A 26,419-nucleotide genomic window follows, 5' to 3' on the forward strand; every position below is an offset into this window, starting at 1 on the left:
TACAATACCATTTGGTATGGTTTTGTTCAAGATCTATGCATTCAACTCGTGGACACCTTTCATTCAAGCTTCATCCTACTCTCTCTCTCTCTCTCTCTCTCTCTCTCTCTCTCTCTCTCATCCACCTTCCATTCAAGCTTCATCTGCATTTTAGCTCAAGCTTCATCACCTTCCATTCAAACTTCATCTACACTTTAACCTCCTCAGATCCCTTTCCCTCTTCCTCTCCCACTTCAACCTACTCTCCCTCTCTCTCTTTCCCATGTTCATCCACACCTTCCTCTCCTTTCCCCCTATCCCTCTCCCTCTCCCTCTCCCACGTATTTGTTCTTTCATGTTTTACGTATAAGCTGATTTTATATACAACTTTATATGTATTTATAACGAACATAGGAAAAACTATAATATTTCATTCTCAAAAAATTTGTGTACATTCCACACTGTATATATTCGCGTACTATACGTATCGTGCGAGACCATCCTGCTCACCACCACCTTCTGTTTCACGATTTTTGGGAACTGGTACATTGATCAAGGTAAAACTCTATCAGGCTTGCATAGCCTATGAGACTTGTAGACTTGTAGCCCTGATGGCTGACACCATCATGTTTACCCTGACATCTTGGTAAGCTATTGAGCTTTCCGCATCATTGGAGTACAATTTTTTAAACCATCGTAGATTGCTCGGAACTGGTACATTTACTGAGGTAAGCTTCTATCAAGCTTGCTTTACCACCGCAATTCTACATTTGGTACATCAAAGCTTAATTGGATGTAGACTCGCAAATGTAATCAAATTATGGACAGATGATCTTCCATCTTTACTTGTATTTTCAAGGAGACATATGAGGTGGTTCATGAATTCCACTGCAGCAAAGAGTCTTTGGAAAATCCATAAACTCAATTATTCCAAGTATAATCATAAATGGACATTTTCGTGCTGCTCTCATTGAAGAAATCAGTCATACATACGCTGGATCAAGGAAGGATCTAGCATCCCAGCACCTTGCATCTAAGTCATTTTAGAGAGAGGAACATATGATTACAGTAACATTGGATATTCTTGTTTCTGACCAACCTGTCAGAGAAATGTAGTTTAAAGCTATATCAAGCTTATGTACCCAACACATTTGCACTCCCTCCTCAATTCCTCCTCCCTCTTTTCTTTGTTTCTTTTCTGTAAAAAGGAATACAGATGGTATCCATGTCAAGAAAGGATATCCTGCTTAGCTTATCTGTAGAGCTTGGTTAGGTCTCCATCTGCATAGCATTCAAATCACCCCTTCCTTGACATGTAGGGCATTTTCGAGTACCTGAACAATTTAAACAGTAGTTCCACTTCTTCGCAAGCCTGTTGTGGCCAACAATGTCAATTGAGCTATACAAAGAAATAGTTTCTAAGACCATAATCAAGGACCTTTAAACTGTCATTAAGGTAACAGAGTTTTGGAGCATATTGATGTGATTCAAAGAAAGAGTTTCTAAGACCATAATCAAAAACACATGACTTATGATTAAGTCCACAAAATTTTGGAGCCAAAGCATATTGAGCTACACTAAGATTGGATGCAAGAGTGTCAAGAGCATAAATCAAAAGCACATATACTGAGTGTCTAGAACATAATCAAAGTCTTACCCAGCTGTATTTCGTGTGGCAGCCGTCGTTGCAGTGGCTCGTGCTTTTGCTGCCTGTTCTGCTGAAAGATTCTTCAACACGAAACCTTCACCATTGCACATGCAGCATAAACCTGAGCCATTACATGCTTCACATTTGGTCTGCATAATCCAAAAGTAACAGTGTATGTCCTTAAACATATAAGCAAAATAAATTAATGCCACAGAATCAAGAATGTCCTGACGAGGCACACCTTGAAAGTTGAAGGAACACATTAGTTACAAATGTGTCTGGGTCTTCTGAATACATACCTTCTCCCTTTCTGGATTGGACGTTGGAGAATTCAATCGGATAAGAGCAGCCACTGAAGCACCAACAACCAACACTGTAGCTGCTGCACTGATTGCTTCTGGTGGGAGAGCGTTCACAACATGTAATTGCAGCTTGCGATCCTTATATTTAGAAGATCTAAATGAATTCACATCATGACAGCTGATTCTATTCAGTGTGCCATTGTGCAGAACACTGACAAGGGTTTTTGAAACGCATCTGCTGAGATGAAATGATTCAATTCATGTCCTCTCTGCTGCTGCCTCCCTCCCTCCCTCCCTCCTCTCTCTGTCACACTCCCTTCTCCCCTCCCTTCACCTTGCCTCGCTCCCCCTTTTCTCTCCCACCTGATCCATAGCAGAGTTTGGCATGACCTTTTCTTGTCATGTAGGCACAATTTCAGACCATGGGGTATCTAGATTGATTTTTCTCATCAGATAAGCATCACCTTCCTAGGTTGGCCTTGGAAATCTCTCTCAATCAACTTCTGCAAATGAGCCTTGGCCACTAGAATTGGCCACAAGTTCGAAAGTGTTTGTGGAATAGTGAAGATAAACATAGGAGCAACTCTACCTAGATCTACACAACCAATCTCATACGAGTGAAATGCAAAAGCCCTGCAATGCCTAGACAACATCTCCTCAAAACATCACTTCCCTACATGCAAACAAAACTCATCACATCCAATTTTTAGCTCTTTGAGAGAATCTATAGTAAACCTATGACCAATCTTCTTTGGATCTCTCAAATTTGACTGACAAGAAGCCAACTCAATCATGTCCTCACTGTCTGGAGACAATGGCACTAGCTGGTTTCACTTTCTTATCCAAGGTCTTATACTTCGTATTGGCCTTAGCTTCAACCTTGTCATCTAAGCATAGACCTTCCTACATCACAAAATCAACCATCACCTCGTACATGTACAAAGCATACACCTATATCATACCATTTATCGAATTTTGCTCAAATTTCAGCATAGCTAACAGCCAATGTATCCATATAAGACAATCCTAGCTTTCTGAATTCTTTTACATTCAGTGGCAAACAATGGATAATCTCGCAGAGTATCTCGATTCTTGGCATGATTAACAAACAATCAAAAACTGAACAACCCTCTTACCATCTCAACTCATGATCCAAGAATAGGGTAATAAGACTTTCATCTCCATACATACAACAGGGATGTACAGCTGTCCAAGGATAATGGCATAGGAAGAGGAATCCTACACGAAACAATGCTGCTCATCCTAGACATCACCAGTAGTAATCTTAACATTTAGGCAAGCCACATACAAATCCCCTCGAGAATTGTTAGCTGCTCTCATCCTCCATCCATGGTCTACATCAACCGGCCATCTATCATCCTCATACAAGCTCCGAACCATAACATTGATCTCCAAGCCACAATCAATAAGTGCATAAGGAGTCTCAAGATCCCCAACCTTGACAATCATCTCTATAGTCACACGAGCCCAATGATTGCATGTATAATGATTCCTAGGTATCATACTGGAGTCTTCTCATCATTGTAGTGTATCTGTTGCACTCCACTTTGTGTATTGCTGTAAATTACTACTTCTTCGGCCATAACAACTAGTCTTCCATCATCAACATTGACATTTTCAACATCAGCAATTTCTATTACAGCACATGCATCATCATCAAGAACTGCCTAAATACCTTGTAGGCTATAATCCAGGCTCCTTTACCCTACATCATAGCATGCGTCGGCTCTCTAATGAATTGCCTCTTTCTCTTGATAATATCAATGATTTCCTCATAAACACCCTCTTAGTAATGCCAAGAGTAACTCTCAAAGTGAATTCTACTCTACTATTCAAGATGCGCTCCTCAGGTACATTTTTCATATCAGTTACAGTTTCAACGTCTGACAGCAATTTGTATCCCGGTGGTCTTCCCTTTGGCTTTAGATGCTCCTGCTTTTTCTCTTTTACAACATCCTCCATGGTATGCTCACATGTAAGCCTAGCACGAGGTACAAAAGATGGCCGATCTAAAATAGATCTACTACTCACTCTAGTGACCCTCTTAGACATCTCAAGATTTCCTTCATTTTTCCCTCCACCATAATGTTTGTATTCTGCAACCTAGCAAGATACGCATAGACAAAAAAAGAGTCTATTGGAGCATCCCAACCTGTCATCTCTCAATTTCAATTCAGCCCTAGGGATCTTTCCCTTCTCTGCCATATACATAGCATGAGACCAAATTTCAGCTTTTCTTGCTAGACATAGCAACACAACCAAGATCATTTTCAATTTATAAACTAAAAGTAGTAGCTTCCACTATAGTATGAGGATTCTGTACAGCCATGTCATCAACCAACTTTTGCATTCTACCCTTTCCAAAATTTGGAGTGAGTAATAGACCTGTTTCGCATAGGTGGAACTTGCCATCTTTAAAGAAAATCAATTTATTTTCTAATGCATCCCTGTATGTCTCACAATCCCTGCACTCATGTTCAGTTCTATCACACCAAATGTATCATCGTACAAAGCCTTTCCGAATTGGTGCTCTTGATGCAACATGCCAATCCTTTTCTTCCATCCTTGGAGACTTCAACTGCATGTCGTGAATGCCCTTAACCAGCTCATCCATTATATTCTCTTTTACTGAGCAGCTGTAGAAACATGCTACTTTCCTACATACATTGTGACCTTGCTAGTGACTGAAGGCATGTGGCATGTTGGAACCATCTCCATTGTCTCTTAACAAGCATAGAGAAAAAATCCTTAACATCCTGCCACTCTGTTTTTAAACCCTACTTAGTAGTTTCATCTTCAAGAAGCTCTTCCAAGCTCAACTGCAAAGTAGGATCTGCAGCCTATAGAAATAATTCTATCTTCTCAAATTCAAGAGCCTACAGCTCTACAATATCCAACTAGCCAAATCTTCACTGAAACTCGCACAAAAGCTCAATAGTAGCAAGACTTTTTTTGGGCTTTGTAACCCACTCCACGAAAGTCTTGCAAGTAATCAATCCTACATCTTCTATGAAATACTCTTCATTCAGAGCTTTTTCTTGAATTCATCCCATCCTACATCTTTCACATACATTTCATTTATGGCATATGTGCAGCTTCAGCTCATGCACTGCTAGCCATACAAAATACTGACTCATCTTATATGAAGGTATCCCATAGAAATCCATCTTCTTAGCATAAATCTTCAAGTAGTTGGAAATATTCCAACCATCATTGCAATGCTTCGGTTACAACAGATTCATGCTTTGCAACAAAGTCCAACTGTTGGTATTGTTGTGCGACTGCAAATACACCGTAAAAGTCTGTAACAACTGCCTTACATCATCCAAATGACCTGTAGTATCTTACATCCAAAAAAAATCTTCTATAGACCCTTCACATCAGGTTCATGAAAGATGTCAAGAGATTTGATGTGTCTGGCCTAAAACCACCCTGGTTTTGGTGAAGAGATTACAAAAGAAAGACAATAAATTCTGCAAAAGATTAAGTCAAGAAGCAACAAGAACATGAGAAATTTTAAAAACCCGATTGTAGATTGTATTTATCATCATGATAGAGCTTTGGAAGCTCAAATTCAGTACAACATATACATCCACTTGAAGACAATAATTCTCACAGTATAGCTCAGAGAAATCCCAATTTAGTTCAGCCCAAAGGATTAAGTGATTGCTATACTAAAATCAAAGCATAAAACAATGTATCTTTTACCCAAAATCATGCCCCGAGCATGCATAGAACAGTTTGGATCCAAAACAACAAGCATACATCCAAATATTGTGTCCTGATGCTTCAAAAAGACACATTTTACAGCCCAAAATCTCTGTTTTGATTCAGGTACCACAGAGCATTAGGCAAATCTCAAATCTGCCCACAATATGCCTCTACTTAGGACAACCAATAGCAATGCATTGCACTCGAATGAAGGTAGAACTCCCTGAGCAAGCAATGAACAACCTGTAATCTCCGCCCAAATCAGTCTACAGCAGTCCGAAGATACCTAGAACAGTCCCTCCTCATGCATTAATAAAAATCAATAAGTCTTCACCCTGTTATCTCCAGTTATACCCTAGCTTTGTGAGAGAGCGCAATGGAAGAAGGAACACAAACACAAAGAGAAGAAGACAGCAAGAAGATGAGGGAAGAAAGAATCTAGACTAACTGAAATAAATGCTGAATACAAACAGGACTGATCAGTCCCTACACACAGCCGGAGGCATCAATGAGGCCACAAGATCTGGCTGGAAATGATGACAACAGCAGCAGCATCAGAGTTGGAGGAGCAGACTGCAGAAGAAGATTATCTGCCCCAGCCAGCCTGCCTGCTATATATAGCAAGAAATGGGCCAAACTGGTGGACCTGATGCTGGCTGACCAGCTGCCAGCTGGCCGACTGCATTTAATGCAATCCGCAGCACATAAAGTGCTGGGAAAAATCAGCTGATGGGGCAATAAAATCAGAGGGTACAGGCCAATGTCCGATAGGGTGGCATGGGCTGGGAAATGCAGAAAATGCTCACGAAACTCAAGAAATGCACACTAAAATGCTAGAGCTCATGTCTCTGTCAAACTCTGATAGGAGCTCACAACTAGGAGATGACAAACTGGCAACACTAAAAGTGATAGGCTAACACCCCCTCTCAAATCCTAGGAGTGTCTAAAGGCCCAACGATCTCATGCGATGAAGCACAGAAGCCTTGGGCAAAGGCTTTGTGAAGAGATATGTTGCTCTCAAACATTCAAGTGAGGATCAGCCAAATCAACAAGCCAACAAGGCACCTATAGCGGGTGGCATCACTAAGGGGATCTCCTTCAGTCAAAAGCTTAGACTTTGGGTCCATGGGCAACACTCAGCCATACCAAACTCCAAAAGAAGCTCAGAGATGTTGCTGGGAAGTACAAATGTCTTGTACCATCTAATAGATCTCCAAATCAAGGAAGAAGAAAAGTCAGTGTGACAAGGCCATCATCCAAGACCTGTCGAATGAAATGGTACCAAACATCTATGTGTTTGGTATGGGCATGAAATATGGCATTTTTAGCTAGACATACTACACTCTGGCTATCACAACCAAGCACTAGAGTATGGAAAGAAAGACCAAAATCCTTGACCAAACAGCCAAGCCAAATAGAATCCTTAGACTGTGGCTGAAATATATTCAGTCTCTGTAGTACTCAATGCTACAATTTTCTGCAACCTTGAACACCAAGAAATGGTTCTACCAGCCAAAGTAAAGACATACCCACTAGTAGACTTTCTAGTGTCAAGATCTCTTGCCATGTCCGAATCACAAAACCTACAGTTCTAGTGTACCCTTTCCATAGCATATACATTTGTCTTGTGTACCTTTTAAGTATCTAAAGATACATTTCACTGCTTCCCAGTGTGGTTTGCTAGCGTTGGACATGAATCTACTAACAACTCCCATTGCATGGGCAATGTCTGGACAAGTTGCAACCATGGCATACATCAAAGAACCACAATATAAGCAGTGATCTGCATGACTGCGTTTGAATTCATGGCTAAGCATAAAGGTATCAAATTTCTTATACCACTGTCTAGGGGCCTAGCCCATATAAGCTACGTTTCAGCTTACAAACTAAATGCTCTTTCCCTGGAATAGCAAAACCTTCAGGCTATTTCATGTACAACTCTTCATCCAGGTCACCATGAAGAAAAGCAATCTTCACATCCATTTGATCCAACTCTAAATCCAGGATATAGTGAGAGCAAACAAAACACGGAGCGTAGGCATCTTTACCACCGGTGGAAAAACCTCTTGAAAGTCTATACCTTCCTTCTATGTATAGCCCTTAGCAACCAAACATGCCTTGTATTTGGGCTTCCCATCAATACATTTCACCTTATAAACCCATTTGTTAGGAATAGCCTTCCTATCCTTGGGCAAAGGTACAAGCTCCCATGTGTTGTTCGCATATAGAGATTTCATCTCTTCCTGCAAAGCAAGCTCCCACTTTCTCTTGTTTTCACATGACTGTGCCTCTTTAAATATCAAAGGCTCACCTTCATTAGTAAATAAAATGCAATCCAAAGATGGTTGAAACCCCTGTGGCTACCTTTTGACCCGTGTAGACCTTCATACCCGATGATCTGTGTTGATGGGCAATGAGCCTACATCCTTAGGTATGTGCACACCATCAACTAGTGGCTAATTTTCAGCATTTTCTTGCTGCTATAACCTGTTTTCAGCATGTTCTTCTTGCTGTCCTATTTCATCATATGCATCAATTTGCTGTCCATTATCTTCAGGCTGTAGCACAATAGGTTGCTGCTCATTTTCTTTATCAAAAGGAATAGAATCTTTAGCTAATGGTTGCTGAATGGCTGGCAGTTCATGCTGAAACTTGACCTTCTTTCTATCAAGGTCACCATGTGTAGCATTTTTCAGCAACTTTACCTCATTAAATACGTCTTGGCTACATACTATCTTCCTACCTTGAGGAAGCCAAACTCTATATCCCATATCTCCCTCATCTCCATATCCCGTGAAGATGCCCTTGATGGATTTCATGTCTAGTTTAGTCCTCTGATTTACAAGAATATGCACAAAAGCATCACAACCAAAGATACGCAAATGGTCATATGAAGCAGGTTTGCCAGACCAAACCTCTTCAAGAAATGCCATTTTCCAATGCACGATTGGGAGAGCAATTGCACACATGAACTGCAGTTTTAAGAGCCTCTTCCCAAAACTATTATGGGAGATTAACTGTGGACAGCATGCATCTGACTCTCTCACAAAGTGTGCGATTATATCTTTCAGTCACACCATTTGATGTAGGGTTGTAAGGGGCTGTCAACTCCCTCTTAATGCCATGCATCTCACAAAATCTTTTGAACTCATTAGAGATATACTCACCCCCATTATCCATTTTTATAACTTTTAACTTAAGCCCTTTTTGTGTCATAACAAAGGCATGAAACCTTTTAAAGGCATCAAACACTTCCTTTTTGCTCTTTAATATATACACCCATGACTTTCTACTGAAATCATCAATAAAAGTAGCAAAGTACCGTGCACCCCCATGTGAATTAGCAGGCATAGTGCACATATCTGAATATACTAAATCAAGAGCATTGGACTTCTTAACAACACCAGAGTAACAAGGAGACTTCACATGTTTTCCACTTATGCAATCATTACAAAAGTCGAGACCAAAGCCTTTTACATCAAATCTCCCTCGAGGAGAGAACTTGCAAGCCTTTCTAACTCATATAACCAAGTCTTTTGTGCCAAAGTTCCATCTGTGAATGAACTTCAGTCATAGCCAAAAACTTGCCAGGTAATGCTTTACAATGCAGATAATACAAAGTCCCCTTTTTGTTACCTTTAACAATCAACATAGAGCCCTTGTGGACCTTCCAAGATCCACCACCAAAGATAGTAAAATACCCTCTTGTATCAAGCTGCCCAACTGATAGTAGACTTTTCTTTATGCCACATACATATTTGGCATCATGCAAAATCAGCTCTTGACCATTTTCAAAGGCCAAATGAATGGTATACCTACACCCTCTATTCACATGCATAATTGTTGCCCAAGTAAACCTTGCCTAGGCAACCTGAAGTGTATTCAGAAAATGACTCCAAAGAGGGAATGACATGAAAAGAGGCACCACTGTCCACTATCCATGATTGAGACAGCCCATCATGAGCTGAAAGTAAGGCATCAATCACCTCCTTTTTAGTGATGTGTATATCACTTGCCGATGCCATAATATTTGCATCATTACATGAGGCTACAACAAGTATCTCTCCAGTGTCAGAGAGTTCTTCAATAACCATACTAGATACAACATTTGCTTTTGCAACTTCTTTTGAGAAAGAGTTGTCATCATCTTTCTTATTATCCTTCCTTTTCTTTCCTTGTTGTTTCTTTCTTTCTTGCTCTTTCTTGTAGTAGCGACAATCGGGCTTTTTAAGCCCTTAACATCCACATTGATAGTAAGTAACATCCTGTTGTTTGTGACCTTGCTTTTACTCCTGCTTTTGCCTTTATTTCTTACATTACCCCTCTTTTCTAACCTGCCTCTAAGATGATAAGCTAAACCACTGCTTTCTCCACTGGACTTTCTTCTAATCTCCTCATTGAGAATAGAGACCCTAGCACCATCAAAGGTTCAAGCAGGATTATTGCTCAATGAAACAACCAAAGACTCCCAGCTATTAGGCAAAGTCATCAACAAGAAAATGGCCTTCAATTTATCATTAAAGGGCTACAAACCAAAGTCCTATAACTCGCTCAAAATCCCTGTGAAAGCACTCAAATGCTCCAATGTGAGCTTAGACTCATCCAACTCCATGTTTACAAACTTGTGCATAAGGTGAACTTTATTTACTAGAGTTGTATTTTCATAAGTGTCCATCAACTTTTTCCATATGGCATAAGTTGTTTCAAGACGCTTAATGTCCATAAGTACATCATCAAATACGGCCATTTTAATGTATGCAATGGCCTTCTTGTTGAGTCTAGCCCAATCCTCATCTGTCATAGCTACATGCTTGACTTCCAAAAGAGCATCATCACAATCCTTGAAAAACAAAATGCCTTGCATCCTGTCCTTCCACAAGTCAAAACCAGTGCCATCAAATCTCTTGATTTCAAGAAGAGATTTAGTGTCACTGCTGCTTGAAGCATTTGCAGCCATTGTTTAGCAATGTACCCAAAAAGAATACTGCAATTTATAACAACAAACAATGAGTTGAATGTTCAATTAATATCAGCCCAAATTTTCAGGCAATGAGAGCAAGGTTTAGTCCAAGTACATGTACAACAGTAGAACTGATGGCTTTCAGCAGTATAACTAAATTTTCACCATATACTCAAAGCATACATCACTACCAGGTGACTCCCACTTCAGCAGTATCACCAAAAGTACATTTGCAATAATCCCAAATCTGCAAATGATCACTAAGACTGCTGCAAAATGACTGTTCAGCAATACATCAACCCAACGGAAGCTGCCCAACCTATATACACAAAAGAAACCAAGATTCTCTGCAATTTCTTCAATATTTCACAAGTGGGAATGAATCTCATTGCTAGCACCAAGATTGTATCAACAATGTTTCCAATGTACATTTCAGGCATCATTTTTGCCAAAATTCTCAAATTTCAGCAAAACCCCAAAATTTTACTAACAATCTGAACCGATTGCATCAGTATGTCTTCCCAAGCATCAAGTGCAAACAAATGTTGCAGAAATTTCACGAATTCTACAAAAGCCCCAAATTTCGAGGTCCAGGAGTGCACAAATTTCCAAGAAATTGGCTCAATCAAGCAAAAATTTCACTTGCATTTGAAAATCCCAAAATCTCCGAGACTCGTGCACTCAATGTCTGCAATTTATGGATCAGGAATCACTGAAACATGTGTCCGGCACCAAATCTGGGAAAAGCTTGTGCTTGCTTGTGCGAACACCCAGAAGAAAAGGAATAAAACAAATTGAACATCTCTGATTTTTTTAAAAAATGGGGCCGTTGACCTCCCGTCTAACAAAGCTCAGCGCCTGTCACCCGTCATGCACAACCTCCATCTCCTGTTGCCCGCACGCTGGTCGTGTGTTGGCCAGCCCGTTGACTGGGACTAGTCAAGTTCCCACCCGCCCAACCCCACGTGCCAACCTGTTGACTGTCACGCTCCTGTCTTCTCAACAGCGAGCTATAGCGGATAGAACTCCATGGAGAAAGAAGAAAGATAGACTAACCCGAGGCTATGCAGCCCTCGGGTCAATGGAGAACCAATGTGCCCGCATACAGTTCCAGGAACCCCGGACAAAACTCTGGCTTTTTGACACCTTGGTCACACCAACCCTCCTGTACGCAGGAGGAGGCCACCTATGAGGGATGGGACCAGATGGAGAGACCCCTAGTACTTATGATCTCACGGATGATCTGAAGCAAGCCCTCCGTACCACACGAGATCATCTGCGCAGAGCTGGGGGCACCGCCCCTTGTGGCTAAGGCCCTCTTCCAGACCGTGACCTTCTTGCGTCGAATATGGGACCTGCCCCGGCACCGGTACCCCAGACTCACCCTGAAGTCATCCAAACAGCTAGCAACACAAGGGGACACTGAGTGCTGGTATGCCCGAACAAAGACCTGGCTTTTTGACACCTTGGTCACACCAACCCTCCTGTACGGGGCTCCCATATGGGGGTCCAATCTCTACCACACGCGGAGGGCCCCACAGGATCAGCCACTGCCTGAGGAGGAGGCCACCTATGAGGGATGGGACCAGATGGAGAGACCCCTAGTACTTATGATCTCACGGATGATCCGAAGCAAGCCCTCCGTACCACACGAGATCATCCGCACAGAGCTGGGGGCACCGCCCCTCATGGCTGAGACCCTCTTTCAAACCGTGACCTTGCGCCGAATATGGGACCTGCCCCGGCACCAGTACCCCAAACTCGCCCTGAAGTCATCCAAACAGCTAGCAACACAAGGGGACACTGAGTGCTGGTATGCCCGAACACAGACCTGGCTACGGCTCCATGGCCTGCACATGGACCATCTCCCCCCACTACAATACAGCCTAGACTGCCCACACCTATCTTTGGACCACGTCCACGGTTTCTCCACCGTATGTGAAGGGGGGTACCGACCGACGGAGCCATTGGGTTGACGTGTTGAACACCATGACCTTGATTTTCCCCAGGTTCACAGTTAGGTCTTTGTCTTAGCAAAAGGCCTATAGTGCGTCTAGTTGGCGCTGCAGCCCTTCGGATGTGCTAGAGATGAGGACTATGTCGTCCGCATATAGTAAAATAGGTATCAGTGTCCCTCCCAGGCTTGATCCCACCTCGCCCAATCTATCTATGTACTCTGAGATCTCATCAATGTAGAGGCCAAATAGGGTGGGCGAGAGTGGGCATCCTTGCTTGACTCCGATGGTGCTGGTGATCTCCTTTGACAGCCCTCCCGGTGCCCGAACTCGGCCCGTTACCGATTCGTATAGTGCCAGTATCCCCCATCATATTTCGGTTGGTACCTCCAATTCCTATAGTCTCTGCGTGAGCCTCACTCGTGGGACTGTGTCAAAGGTCTTGCAGAAGTCCACAAAGCAGCAATACACCCGTCTTCCATGTGCTCTGCCCTCCTCTATGATGGCTCTCAGTATGAGGATATGGTCAAGGGTGCAGAACCCCCTCCTAAACCCTGCTTTTCCTGCTGCTCGGTGTTGGTGTTGCTCTGCCCACTTGCACAGCTCATGGTCCAGTATGGATCCATAGAGCTTGGCTAGTACATGGCCAACCATGACTGTTCGGTTGTTCGTGGGAACCATGGGGTCTCCGGCCTTCAGGATAGGTATTATGGTGTTGGCTGACCAACTGGTTGGGAAGCCTTCGCATAGGGCTTTGTTGAACATGTGTGCTAGGAGAGGTGCCAGTATGTCTCTAGCATGGGTCAAATGCTCTGCTACCAAGCCTTCGCGGTCTTGGGCACGACCATTTTGGAGTCTATCAATGGCGTCCCAAACCCGCCCCGTGCTGAAGAATGTGGATGATCCGGGTCTACTCCCTGGGGGCCGGGTTAGCTGGGGTTGCTTGGGTACTTGGTATACTTTGTCATCAAATACCTCGAAGTCCGCGTTCCATGAGTTGGGGTCCCTATCTCTCTCAAACGGGGCTCGAGAAGGGGATCTTTTTCCTTTGCCCTCAAAGGGGGCATCTCCTTTTTCTTCAACTTCAAAAGGGGCTCCTACTCCTCCACTTTCAAAGGGAAACTTACTACTCTCAAAGTTCCTAGCCCACCATCATTTACCTTCGAGGAGTGCCTTTATTTCGAGCAGTCTTTTCCTCTCCTTCTACCCAATCTCTAAAGGATCTATCTTTGATTGTAATTCTTGGATTTTCAGCCATGACTTTGTGACTAGGCCTTCTTATTCCTTCCAGCATGGTGTAACGAAGCTAGTGGCTTCTCACCCGAGGCTGTATTTCAAGTTCTACTGCTCATCTGGTCTCCTAACTATCTTCACAGATCTCCTTTCAAGTGGCATTCTCAGATTACAAGATGGATCTTCTTCTTCTCTTCCCCTCACTCCTCTTTTGTGTTCCTTATTGGGCCTAAGAGGGGTGTTGAGAAACCACATCATTCTGTATAATTTCCCTTCTTCATTCCCATTTTTGGTTTCAGTTTCCACCCCCAAAAAGGTTTTCTAGGATCTTTTGAGAGTGTTGGAGCACCATACGAGAGACTTCAATGGGTAAGACTCCAAACTATTTGTGCCTATATATACCACACCTCCCATTCATTCTTCACCTGTACTCAACACACACACTTCTTCCCAGACTTTCGTCTCTCCTCTCTTCTTCCATCATCTTCTTCAAGCATCCTATCACCTTCAACATCAAGTTCCCTATCACCTTCAACATCAGGTTTGCGTTTGGAGCCCATCCTACTGGCACCAGCTTCTCCACCCGAGCAACAGCTCATCTCTGCCTGGAGTCAGCATCCCCAACTTAATGACAACTTCTTTCACCTATGGACACTTCTCCTTCACCTAGCGTCTACATCATTAGCCTGGCATCAACTTTCCAAACTCTGTACATTTGCATTTTGGTTCCTGGCCACTCTCCAATCATCAAGTGTCACTCTTCTAGCTAGTACTTCCATCTCTAGAAACTGCCTACATTAGCGTTTTCAGTTTCTGGCTCTTCTGTCTTCTCTGGCATCACTCCCCAACAATTGGCGTCACTCTTCACGCCTGCATTTGCAAACTTTGACACTCCTCATCCTCCAACAACAATCTCCTTGCTCCATGCATCACCAATCATCATCCCTACATTGTGGATTCAGAGGCTCCTCTTCTACAACAATCTCCTTGCTGCACGTGACACCTCATCATCCCTACATTTATAGACTCAAAGACTTCTTCAACAGTCTTCCTACTCCATGGCATCCTTCGTACTATAGCACCCTTATATCAAATTCACTTCATTATTTCATTTCATTCATCCGAGTTTCACTTCTCTTCTCTTCTCAATGTTTGCCGCACACACTCTATGTTCCTCCCTACAAACCCTACTATCTCTCTAGTTACTCAGTCATTTCTTGACAGCAGCTGCAATGGCGATGTGACTGGACAGGCGACTCGATAGCTGACAAATGTTGTGGAGAAGGCCGATAGGCAGGAAACGTGATGAATTGGACAATTTGACAAGCTTCACACTTTCATAGGTTGATATCAAGTGCATATTTAGTGACAAGTCAACTGGCATTGAGAGGTGGTAGCAACTACTACTACTTCTTCTGCATTAATGTGCAACAATCCTAGACTTGCTATGCAAGATGTCAAGTCTTAGACAACAACCAATGAGTACCACAGAGCTAAGCTACTAGGGTAGCATAGGTGACATGGTTGGTAGCACATCTGAACACGCCAGCATTGAAGAATGCTCTAATACCACTGTTGCATATGGAGCTCGCATGTGACCAGCAAGCTATGGCGGATCAAACTCCATAAAGAGAGAGAGAACTCTTGTAAGTACACAAACTAAAAGATAGATTGATAGTGAGATATGTGAAATGCAAGTATAGGCGATAGGACCTGAATATATAGGCTAACATGTATAACTAAACCTTTGACCCTTATTGAATGCTAAGTGGTGTAACAGGTGTTTACACCTAAACACACACTTTTACACACAATAATGTTTGTTCACACACGAGGATAAATAGATCTACCAATAGTAGACTCATGGTCCTGAAGAATCTAACATAAGGGCATAGTTTATACAACGTGAGCTATCATGCCAAGCCTATAACCAAGCTAGCTTGCATGGGCCAAGAGGTGTCTAAGGGAACTGAGTGATCCCTAAATCCTACATGTGTCTTTGTTACCACAAAGGAATAGTGATATGCTCATCTTACTACAAAGGAGACCAAGAAGCCTCCAATACCTATAAAGCACCTATTTGTGAAAGGGATTTCCCCTTACTAAGAAAAGGTGGATCCTCCTCACCTAACAAAGAGAACTCCCCCTCTAATGGCTCAAACCCCCAAAGGAAACCTAAGGAGACCAAGAAGGGAAAGGAATACAGGATGACAAAGTAGTAGATAAAGGAGCCATCAAGGGGGAACGGGAAGAAGGGAAGGGTGCAGAGGAGGGAGAGGGAGAAATCGCATGTGAAGGAGTGCCAAGGGGTAACCTAGAAGAAAGGGACGGGGTTGATTTTGGGTGGGGGGGTTTTTGTGTTTTGTCAGTCAAAGACAAAGACCCACCTATAACAAAAGAACCATCAATCGGATCTTTGAAGGTCATAGCCTCATCGAAGATCACATCCTTGCTCACCTTGATCTTTCAAGTCATGGAGTCATAGAGTCAATAGCCCTTCATGGTCATACTATAACCAACGAAGATAAGCTTCTTCGACTTGGAATCAAGTTTGCTCCGCCTTTTCTTCTTGTCCAACTGGACATATGCCTCACATCCAAAGATTCGAAAGTGGGAAACTAAAGGCTCCTTCCCGAAGATAGCCTGGTAGGGAGTCATATCCAATGATGCCAAAGTAGGTGACCTATTGTGGATAAGGACCACAATAGCTGGCCTCACCCCATAAGGAATGGGGAAGACCCCTAAGCTCCAATATTGATCACGCCATCTCAAGCATGGTCTGATTGATACACCCCACCACACCATTTTCAAACAATGTGCTCGGATGGGAATATTCCACCCAAATCCCCTAATCCCTGCAAAACTAAAAAAATAGGTTAGAACAAAACTCACCACCATGATTAGCTTGAACACCGCAAACTTTAAAGAAGATTTGCTTCTTTGCAAAAACCTTCCACTCGCAAAAATGAGAGTACACCTCGCTCTTATACTCCAAGAAATAGGGCCACACGCAACGACTAAAGTCATCAATAATAAGCATAAGGTACTTGGTCTTCCCAAGGGGGTCCATGCCCATAGGTCCACAGAGGCTGGTGTGAACCAACTCAAGCAGAGTACATGCCCTCTAAGTAACAACCTATGGATGAGGCTGCCTGTATTGGTTGCCTCTTAAGCAACTAGCGCATAGTGTATGAACGGGAGGAAAATCTAGAAGTCCCTCAACAATCTCCCTCCTCGGAGATCGCTGAATAGCACCAAGATTCAAATGCCCATAATGAGCATGCCAAAGCAGTCCAAGCTTGTGTGAAGGTTGCGCAACAAGGGCTATGAGTATATAGAGTCCACCCTCCTGTGTACCTATCCAAAGAGCAGCTCTTGAAGATGCATTCTCCACCGTAACTACATCCTAAGTAAACATGACTCCGGCACCTAGCTGTGTAAGACAGGAAACATACAGAAGATTAAAGCCCAATTTTGGTACTACATAGAGGACTTTGACCGAAGAAGAATGCCAATTGGGCAACAAGGGAATGGTCCCTACTCGACACATAGAGACTAAAGAGTTGTCACCAATGGTGCCAAATCCCCCCCTTTGGATCACATATCCTGAAGCCAATCCTGGCAGTAAGTAAGTCATGTGGGAAGAGGCCCCGCTATCCACGAGCCAAGGCTTCTCCTCAGAAGGAGAAGCAAGAGCCATATCCTCCACCTCAAACAAGTGTACGAAGACAAATTGAGTGGTATCGAGTGCAGCTTTCAAATCCTTGGACCTCTGCTTAGGCTTCAAATGGGGGTACTTCTGCTAGCACTTTACCTCAAGATGAGTGTTGTTCCCATAGTATGGGCACTTGGGCTTCTTCTTCTTCCCATCCTCGGAATCATCCTTCTTGTTCTCCTATTTCTTAGCCTATGGCTTTCCCTTCTTCTTCCTACCCCCAAAATAATAAAAACCTTCGTGGAGCCAAATCCACTAGTCCCCACCCCTCCAAGAGGCTCATCACGCTCCAAGGCAAGTGGTAAAAGCTCCTTTCAAAGAAGCATATATCGGGTCCTTGAAGTCAAAAAGCTAGTATAGAAGACATCATACTTAGGAGATGGTAGCTAAGTCAATAGAATCATATTCATGGCCATATTCTTCGAAGATATCATCCTCCCGAGGGATGCTAACTCATCCTGCATATCCTCTAGTTTGTTGATGTGGTCCTTCATAGAAGGAGAGTCATCAATACTGAGCATCCGAAGCTTCTTCTCCAAGGAGATCCTATGGACAAACATCTTATGATGGTAAAGAGACGCATGCTCCTTCCACATCTCCGCCACAATCTTCCATTTGTAAACATGGACCAAGACAAAATCTTGTAAACTCATAAAGAGAAAGGATCACGCTTGAGAGTTGAGCCGATCCCAAAGGCTTGCACAATCCATCGATGATCCATGCGCAAGGTCTTCCACATGCTCAGAAATAGGGAGGGAAATAAACTCCCAAAGGTCGAAGGTGTCAAGAATGCACTCCACCTTACACGACCATAGAGAATAGTTGGAACCATCCAACTTGTCTTCTTTGGGCAAAGAAGGAAGAGCACATGCACCTATACAGCAGGTGCCATGTAAGACATCTTTAGGCCGGTAGACTAAACCTTATGAGAAACATGAATGGAGGGAGGAGGAGAGGGCTACTCCGAACGAGGAGTCCAAACAGGAAACTTTGATCTCCGATAATCTCACCGTCTCTCAAAGGAATGATGAGAGCCTCATTCTCTGAGTCAATAAAGTCGAAAAGCTGGTGTTGAGACATCTTCTAAACCTGCAACCACCTAAAAAAGCTACATTTAGCAATCAACACCACCAAAATAGGAGGAAGTCAGCCACAACCCGGATGTAGATGTCTCGCCTGCACCTAGATGCTCTTGCCTACAGGCAGGGACTGTCGCCAAGCAGAAATTGTCGCCGGAAAGCAGAAAAAACAGCATTTGGGCAGCTAGATGATGTCACCTAGTCTTGTCGCCTGGGCTGCAGAGGATGTCAAATGCAGCCAAACATTGTTACTTGGTCCCAAGAAAGCTGTGTTTGCAGCAAACACAGAACTAGAGGGGGCCGCCTGGCAGTCTCCGGGGGTCTCTATGATGAAAATCATCTCTATCATTTTTTGTTAAGCAATGATACCATGTGAGAGTGCGCAATAGGAGAAGGAACATGAATACAAAGAGAAGAAGACAGCAAGAAGATGAAGGAACAAATCAATCTGCACTGACTCAAATAAATACTAAATACAAACAGGACTGATCAGTCCCTGAATGCAGCCCAAGGTGTCAATGAGGCCACCAGATCTGGTTGGAAATGAGGACAGCAACAGCAGCACCACAGGTGGAGGAGTGTGCTTGGAGTTGGAGGAGCAGCCTGCACAAGAAGATGATCTGCCCCAACCAGCCTGCCTGCTATGTATAGCAGGAAATGGGCCAAACTGGCCAGCTGGTTGGAAATGATGACAGCGACAGCAGCACCACAGGTGGAGGAGTGTGCCTGGAGTCAGAGGAGCAACCTGCACAAGAAGATGATCTGCCCCAGCCAGCCTGCCTGCTATGTATAGCAGGAAATGGGCCAAACTGGCCAGCCTGATGCTGAACAACCAGCTGCCAGCTGGCTGACTGCATTTAACAGAGTCGGCGGTATATAAAATGCTGGGAAAAATCAGCTGATGTGGCAATAAAATTAGGGGGGACATAACAATGTCCAACAAGGTGGCACAGGCTGGGAAATGCAGAAAATGCTCACACAACTCAAGAAATGCACTGCAATCAACACCACCGAAACAGGAGGAAGTCAGCCACAACCCGGACATAGATGTCTCGCCTGCACAAAAACGGTTATCGCCTGCACCTAGATGCTCTTGCCTACAGGCACGGACTGTCGCCAAGCAGAAAAAACTGTCACCGGAAAGCAGAAAAAACTGAGTTTGGGCAGCTAGATGTTGTCACCTGGTCTTGTTGCCTGGGCTGCAGTGGGTGTCAGATGCAGCCAAACGTTGTTACCTGGTCCCAAGAAGGCTGTGTTTGCAGCAAACGCAGAACTAGTGGGGGCCGCCTGGCAGTCTGGGGTGGTCTCTGTGATGAAAATCGTCTCTGTGATCTTTTGTTAAGCGATGATACCATGTGAGAGTGCACAACAGGAGAAGGAACATGAACACAAAGAGAAGTAGACAGCAAGAAGATGAAGGAACAAATCAATCTGCACTGACTCAAATAAATACTAAATACAAACAGGACTGATCAGTCCCTGCACGCAGCCCAAGGAGTCAATGAGGCCACCAGATCTGGTTGGAAATGATGACAGCAACAGCAGCACCACAGGTGGAGGAGTGTGCCTGGAGTCAGAGGAGCAGCCTGCACAAGAAGATGATCTGCCCCAGCCAGCCTTGCCTGCTATGTATAGCGGGAAATGGGCCAAACTGGCCAGCTGGTTGGAAATGATGACAGCAACAGCAGCACCACAAGTGGAGTGTGCCTGGAGTTGGAGGAGCAGCCTGCACAAGAAGATGATCTGCCCCAGCCAGCCTGCCTGCTATGTATAGCAGGAAATGGGCCAAACTGGCCAGCCTGATGCTGAGCGACCAGCTGCCAGCTGCCTGACTGCATTTAATGGAGTCAGCGGCATATAAAATGCTGGGAAAAATCAGCTGATGTGGCAATAAAATTAGGGGGGGACATAACAATGTCCAACAAGGTGGCACAGGCTGGGAAATGCAGAAAATGCTCACAAAACTCAAAAAATGCACACTAAAATGCCCAAGTGCCTATGTTTCCATTAGACTGTGACAAGAGCTCACAACCAAGAGATGACGGACTGACAACACTAAAAGTGACATGATAATAGCTTTACCTGGACCCCAAGAGCATGCACTTTGTTGATGATTTCTCCTAGGCTAAAGAAGCCCTATTCACAAGCTGAAAATCACACCATAAATTGAGGGGCTGCCTTTGGGCTGTTCACACTACTCCAAACTCCACTGCCACTCATGCAAGGTCACTAATTAACCACTTACTCATTCAAAAACAAGTCTAGCCACTTTGCATTCACACTAGGCATAAAATCCACTTCCAACTTCATGACAGATATTGATAGGTAATATGAATTCAAAATAAATAATGACAAACATATCCTGTAGGCACATAGATTAAATCTTGACACTATCAAAGATCCCATAAGTTTTCAACCTGTAAAGTTTCATATCAAAGGATAACAAAAGTCATTGTTAAAAATACTGTATAAGAATACCACTAGCAATAGCACCAACCTATCTAATGGCCAAACATATGCGATATCCTGTGATCATGCCAAAGATGCTCTAGGCAACTGGTGACCACCAAGCTGTAGTGCAAAACTAGGACAGCAGTGTTTCACCACAAATCCATCTTGATTATGCATCCCCAAAAAAAGGTATAACTTGAATGCACCCCATAAGTGTAAGGATGTAGAACACAAGCATCCAGAGTCCAAAATGCAGTTATTATGGGAAGCAATACCATATAAGATGAGAATGTATTCGTTTACAAACTACAGTATACTGATGAAGCAGCCATTTAGCTCTTCACACCAATCTTGCCCACAAGGATCTACAACCAGTGTTTTGATACCAAAATGGAAGTGTGGGGGGAGGGGGGGGGAGGACACAGAGAGAGAGAGAGAGAGAGAGAGAGAGAGAGAGAGAGAGACAGCTAGCTCTCAACAACATCACGAGCATATAAATAGTTAGTATAAAAGACAATGTAAAGAGAAATGAGGTGCAAGATGATGGAGATATTCACATCTTATTGTGCAACTTGGACTGGCACGATGCGTTCTCACATCCAAGCTGCCTGCCCACACAGAAGAGAGGGTTTTCGCCTATGATCCCCAGACTTGAGTTGTTTAGTATTGGGCATTTGAAAATTTTTGAGTGTCCTTCCCTAGAGAACCGTTCTCTTCAAGCATCACTTGGCAACGCCACTTACAAGTGGAGAAGATGGGTGTCATGATGTGAGAGATAAAAAGTCATCTAGACGTATGAGTTGAGGCCCGAGGGGGTAGGTTCAATGAGCATTGAGTCTGCTTGAAGAGGATTTAAGAGATACGGAGATGTGTTTAGGGGGTCTTCGCACATGACTATGGTCTCTGCCATAATTGTTGCTAGTTATCTGCAGTCACATAATGGAGGGAAGCCTCTGTATGTGACCCTGTGCTCTTTAACGTCTTATTTGAGGTTGGATTGCTAGTGAACAGGAATGGAGGTAAACAGGAAATGTTTTCTATGAACGCCTCTCTAAATCTTCATCGGGGACCTTTGCATGGGACTAAGTTTCCTGACATATAACACAGCCTTTAGTGCCTTACTGGAGGTAGAACTGCTAATGTACAGGAATGGAGGTAAACAGGGCATGTCGTCTATGATGCCTCTCTAACTGTTCATCGGGGAGCTTTTCATGGGACTAAGTTTCCCGACACCCTGCTGCGAGAAATGTCCGAACCGCCAATGGAGCACGAGCAGGACAAAACATCCTAATTAAGCTGTGTGGCAACATACAAATGCCTAGCCTACACGCGCGCGCGCGCGCGAGAGAGAGAGAGAGAGAGAGAGAGAGAGAGAGAGAGAGACCTGGCATCGAGGCCGGAATGCAACGACGCAAACTCTGGGAATTGGGCTGCGACCATGTTAACAACGCAGAATGATCCCATCCGCCAGAAAATACCACTCCAAGCTGATAAAACGTGTCATATGCAAAACTATAATTTAGAACCGTTGCCCTGCTATTTGGTGAATCTTCATTGAATGAACAATACTCTAGTTCCCTTCACTCCTCTAGTTCCCTTGAGTTAACCCGTTGATTTTAGAAGTCTATTTATCTTGAATTCTTCTTGAGAATACTTAGCTAGGAATAGGAATTCTTGACAGAGGTTAAGTGCCTTAATTGGCGGCGGCTGGTGGGTGTCATCTCATGGCTACCACCTTCCTCCTAGTTGTACACTAACTCCTCGTGCTTCGAAATGTATGAGACAATGCTACCTTGTTTGCAAAGTAATAGAGAAATCGTTGGGGGATGACAGGAATGCTCAAAGGGGTGCATGAGATGGGATGGAGGTTGACTATGCAATTGTTGGTCGAGGCATGAACAAGGACATGGAGGCGCTTGAGAAGGAAGTGCGCTAGAATCTATGTATTCATAACGACAGGAAGCAGCTAGGGTCGTATTTATTGAAGGATTCTTCATGCTCATGTTGCCTTTTCTCTTTCCAACCTCAAAAACAGATACATCCTCTATTCTATGGTCAAAATCTACCTTTGCTTTGTGGGCTGTATCCTAACCAAAAGCCAAGTTTAAGTGTTGGTTCACACACACATGCCAAGGGAAGGCTTATCTGCACCCATATAGATTCGGCAACAAAGCTTTCTTGTGTACTATGTACCTTGGTTTACAAACTTTTAACCATAAGAAGATTGTTGGAGATCAATGCTCCACCCTCACTATGTAGGTAATTGTTGACTCTATCTTTGTGAGCCCCCCATTTGAGGAGAAGGCATTTATGAGTAGCACATTCACCTACTAGATCTTGATTTCAATGTCAAATGGTGGCTAAGTGTGACTAGATAGCTAGAGACAAACGAGTGTGGTTGCTAGCTTGGCTACATACATGTGTAGAGCCAATACTACATGAGGTCCTTTGTGTGGAGGCCCTATTGCGGTGTGGCTTTCCCACTAGCTTTCTTGGGAGAGGTGTAGAGGGGGGGTGCCACTCTTTGCTAGGGGCTCATAGGGCTATTATGCTAAATGCAATGAGTAATTTATGGACCCACCAGAATATACATTCAGTGATCAATTTTGGTCACATGCATGAAAATCCATGCATACAACACTCTATTTACCATACCATTTTGTGGCTTGTTTTTGTTGCTATATAGCCACATTTTTTATACACACAATCTTTTCTCTTATATGTTTCATTTGTAGTATTGAAGCTTCCTAACATAAGCACACAAAGGAATCGTCAGATATCTATTTTACTCAACTATAATAATCAAAGTTTCTTATTCTCTATCTATATTCTCAGTTCATCACTTACTTGCAATTTTCATGTATTGTGTTGCGTCTTATTTTCTTACAAAGTTCTTCTCTATAATGCCCTATTTGGGTGCACTTGCATCCTATGGGGGGATAGACATAGAGAATCCTTGAGGTTTAGGAATTGTTTTAGGAATAGTTCAATGCAATCAACCTCTCACTCAAGTAGTTGGCAAGGAAGATATTGTTGGAAAAGAAACATTTATGTATATTTGGATGGGGATCGAGATGATGATCTTGAGCTCAATGGTTAATAGACTCACTAGGAAGATGAATATTTTTTCATGGAAGGTCCCAAGCTTTGTAGAAAAATGCAAAATGCACTCTATTTTGGGTTGGTGAAGAGGCACAAACCGAATGTCATCACCTTATAAGAAGTTAAAACTAGGCCTAGCTATAAAGAGCATGTTGCACTAAAGAGTTACGATTGCTTGTTGGAAGCTAGAGTTTTAGGGAAAGGAGCCACCATTATTTTCACTAGAGTGGTTTTTAAAGCCCATGTCTTGCAAATCGATGGTAGAGGATTAATCACTACTATCAAGCTTACTTTGGATAGAGTGGTGTTTAAAGCCCATGTCTTGCAGGTCGATGGTAGAGGATTAATCACTACTATTAGGCTTACTTTGGATAAAGAGAGGGTGATAGCATTTTTCGTGTACGGATTTCTCAAGTGAAAGGGCGAAGATGTGGGAATTAGTGAAACAAAATGTGGGATTGGGCTCCACATAATTGATCAAAAATTGAGATGTGATTGATCAATAGATCACATGGATGTGATTGCATGATAGAGGGGGAAAGGAGATAGTGGGATTTTTTTAATCCTAAGACATCAACTCACGGATGTAGCCTTAATAAGTGATAATGAACACCCATTCTTTACATTGTACAATCGCCTTAATAAGTGATAATGAGAACCCATTCTTTACATAGTACAATAGGCATAATGGGTCTACCTAGAGAGCAACTAGGTTGTAAAAAATGTAGCTGGATAGAGGTGGTTGCAGGCTTGGACCCAAGAAGCTCTTAAGGCATTGATTGATCTACTAGTGTTAGTTTGATTCTAATTTGTCACAATCTCATCCATGCTACATCAAATATGGAGCCCTCACCCTTCAAATTGAGCATGCCATTTCTGTAGGCCACTAAAATGTTGTAAGAAGGATTTGGGTGGAAACCTCATCTTAGTCACTTAGATCATATCTTAATTGACAAGCAGGCGCGTTGATGCTATAACAACCTTCTCTAAGGGGTATGGGAGAAATAAGTCTAAGAGGAAGAGAATGGATTAAAGGCTCAAGGTAGTGTGCTTGATACTTGTTATTAATGCTAACAATTAGGTTTTGCTTCAAGATCTTCAAGATATCTTACACACTCAAGAACAAATCAAGGTTGATGTTGCTAAGGTGCAACCAAGTACAAAAGGCACATTAAGGGTGATGCATTGAAATCTAAACATAAGAAAGAAAGCATCACTTGCACTTGTACCAGTAGAAAATGAGCATTTGGACTCCAAAGCTAATGGTCTTGTTGCATACATCTCTACATAGGTGCCACTAGAAAATAGACTAATGCTAGATATGCCATTTTCCAAAGATAAGTTGGAGTATATAGTTAACAAAATGAAGAGAAATAAAGCTCGCAGCTTGACAAGCTTCATATGAAGTTCTTCCAAATATTTTTAAATGTGCTAGCTAAGTATTTATGTGAACTTCTGATTTGGTTTAGGGTGTCTAGTGCAAGGTGTAAAGTCTAAATGAACATAGGTGAAGGGATAAGGCAACTAGAAGGGAATAGGGAAAGAGGACCTTGGCAAGTTGCCTGGTCATGTAAAAAAGGAGATAGGTGCCCAAGGGATTTAGGGCTTGTATATAAACCTAAAAAGTGAATGACGAGCTCGTTTTTTTGTGTGTGGCAAAAGTGGTCTCTTCTTTTTCTATTCTTCTCTTCTTCTTGCTTGCTTGTGTGTGCTTGAGAGAGGGAGTGTGAGGGAATGAGTGTGTGAGGGTGAGGGATCTTGGAGAAGAAGCTCTTCATCATCTCCTCTCTTATTCTTCTTCTTCTTCTTCTTCTTCTTCTTCTTCTTCTTCTTCTTCTTCTCTTGCACGTGGCTATGAAGGATGGAGCTTGAAGGAGGAGGCTTGAGGTTGCTTGAGCTTGCATATTGAATCGTGGAGCTATCGGCTTGCTTGAGGGAGGAGGCTACTCATTCAGGCATCAAGATAAGCTCACTACACCCCCGTAGGATCAAAGGTACATCAGCTAGGTGAGAGATAGCCATTTGTGCTCACTTGAAATGCTTGAAGCAATAAGCAGTCCGTGGGTCTTGGTGGTTGAGCGTGAGCTCCCACTACATTTTGGTTCCATTGTTGGGACCAATGGATTCAAGTTTGAGCACTTGCACGCCTCAAATCAAGTGTCAAAGTAGGGTTACATCTCCGAACCGGTGCTTGGTATAGGTAGGAGATTTGGGGTTTTAATCTTCAAAACAAGTAAAATTTTTGAGTTTTTCATGAGTAGAC

General features: G+C 43.1%; 1 protein-coding gene across 1 annotated transcript; it reads right to left on the reverse strand.

Moving 5' to 3' along the window:
- Positions 1-801: 801 nt before the first annotated feature.
- Positions 802-22,594, reverse strand: LOC148029952 (uncharacterized). The gene is made up of 4 exons (XM_087687158.1): positions 22,439-22,594; positions 1,927-2,164; positions 1,637-1,776; positions 802-1,351 (listed from the first exon to the last, which is right to left on the reverse strand). The coding sequence occupies exons 1-4, from the start codon at positions 22,516-22,518 to the stop codon at positions 1,249-1,251; spliced, it is 561 nt and encodes a 186-aa protein (XP_087543284.1). The 5' UTR covers positions 22,519-22,594; the 3' UTR covers positions 802-1,248.
- Between the last annotated feature and the right edge of the window lie 3,825 nt (positions 22,595-26,419).

Source organism: Lygodium microphyllum, chromosome 10 (genome assembly GCF_053477565.2).
Source record: "Lygodium microphyllum isolate KBCC chromosome 10, Lygodium_microphyllum_v1.1.10, whole genome shotgun sequence".
Taxonomy (NCBI): Eukaryota; Viridiplantae; Streptophyta; class Polypodiopsida; order Schizaeales; family Lygodiaceae; genus Lygodium; species Lygodium microphyllum.

Bases quoted from the DNA above. Each gene is read 5' to 3' on its own strand.
- LOC148029952 (XM_087687158.1), bottom strand. From the start codon at position 22,518: ATGGGATCATTCTGCGTTGTTAACATGGTCGCAGCCCAATTCCCAGAG. The intron at 2,165-22,438 runs GTCTCTCTCTCT...TCATCTCAGCAG, and splicing joins CATTCCGGCCTCGATGCCAG to ATGCGTTTCAAAAACCCTTG. The intron at 1,352-1,636 runs GTAAGACTTTGA...TGGCCACAACAG, and splicing joins GCCACACGAAATACAGCTGG to GCTTGCGAAGAAGTGGAACT.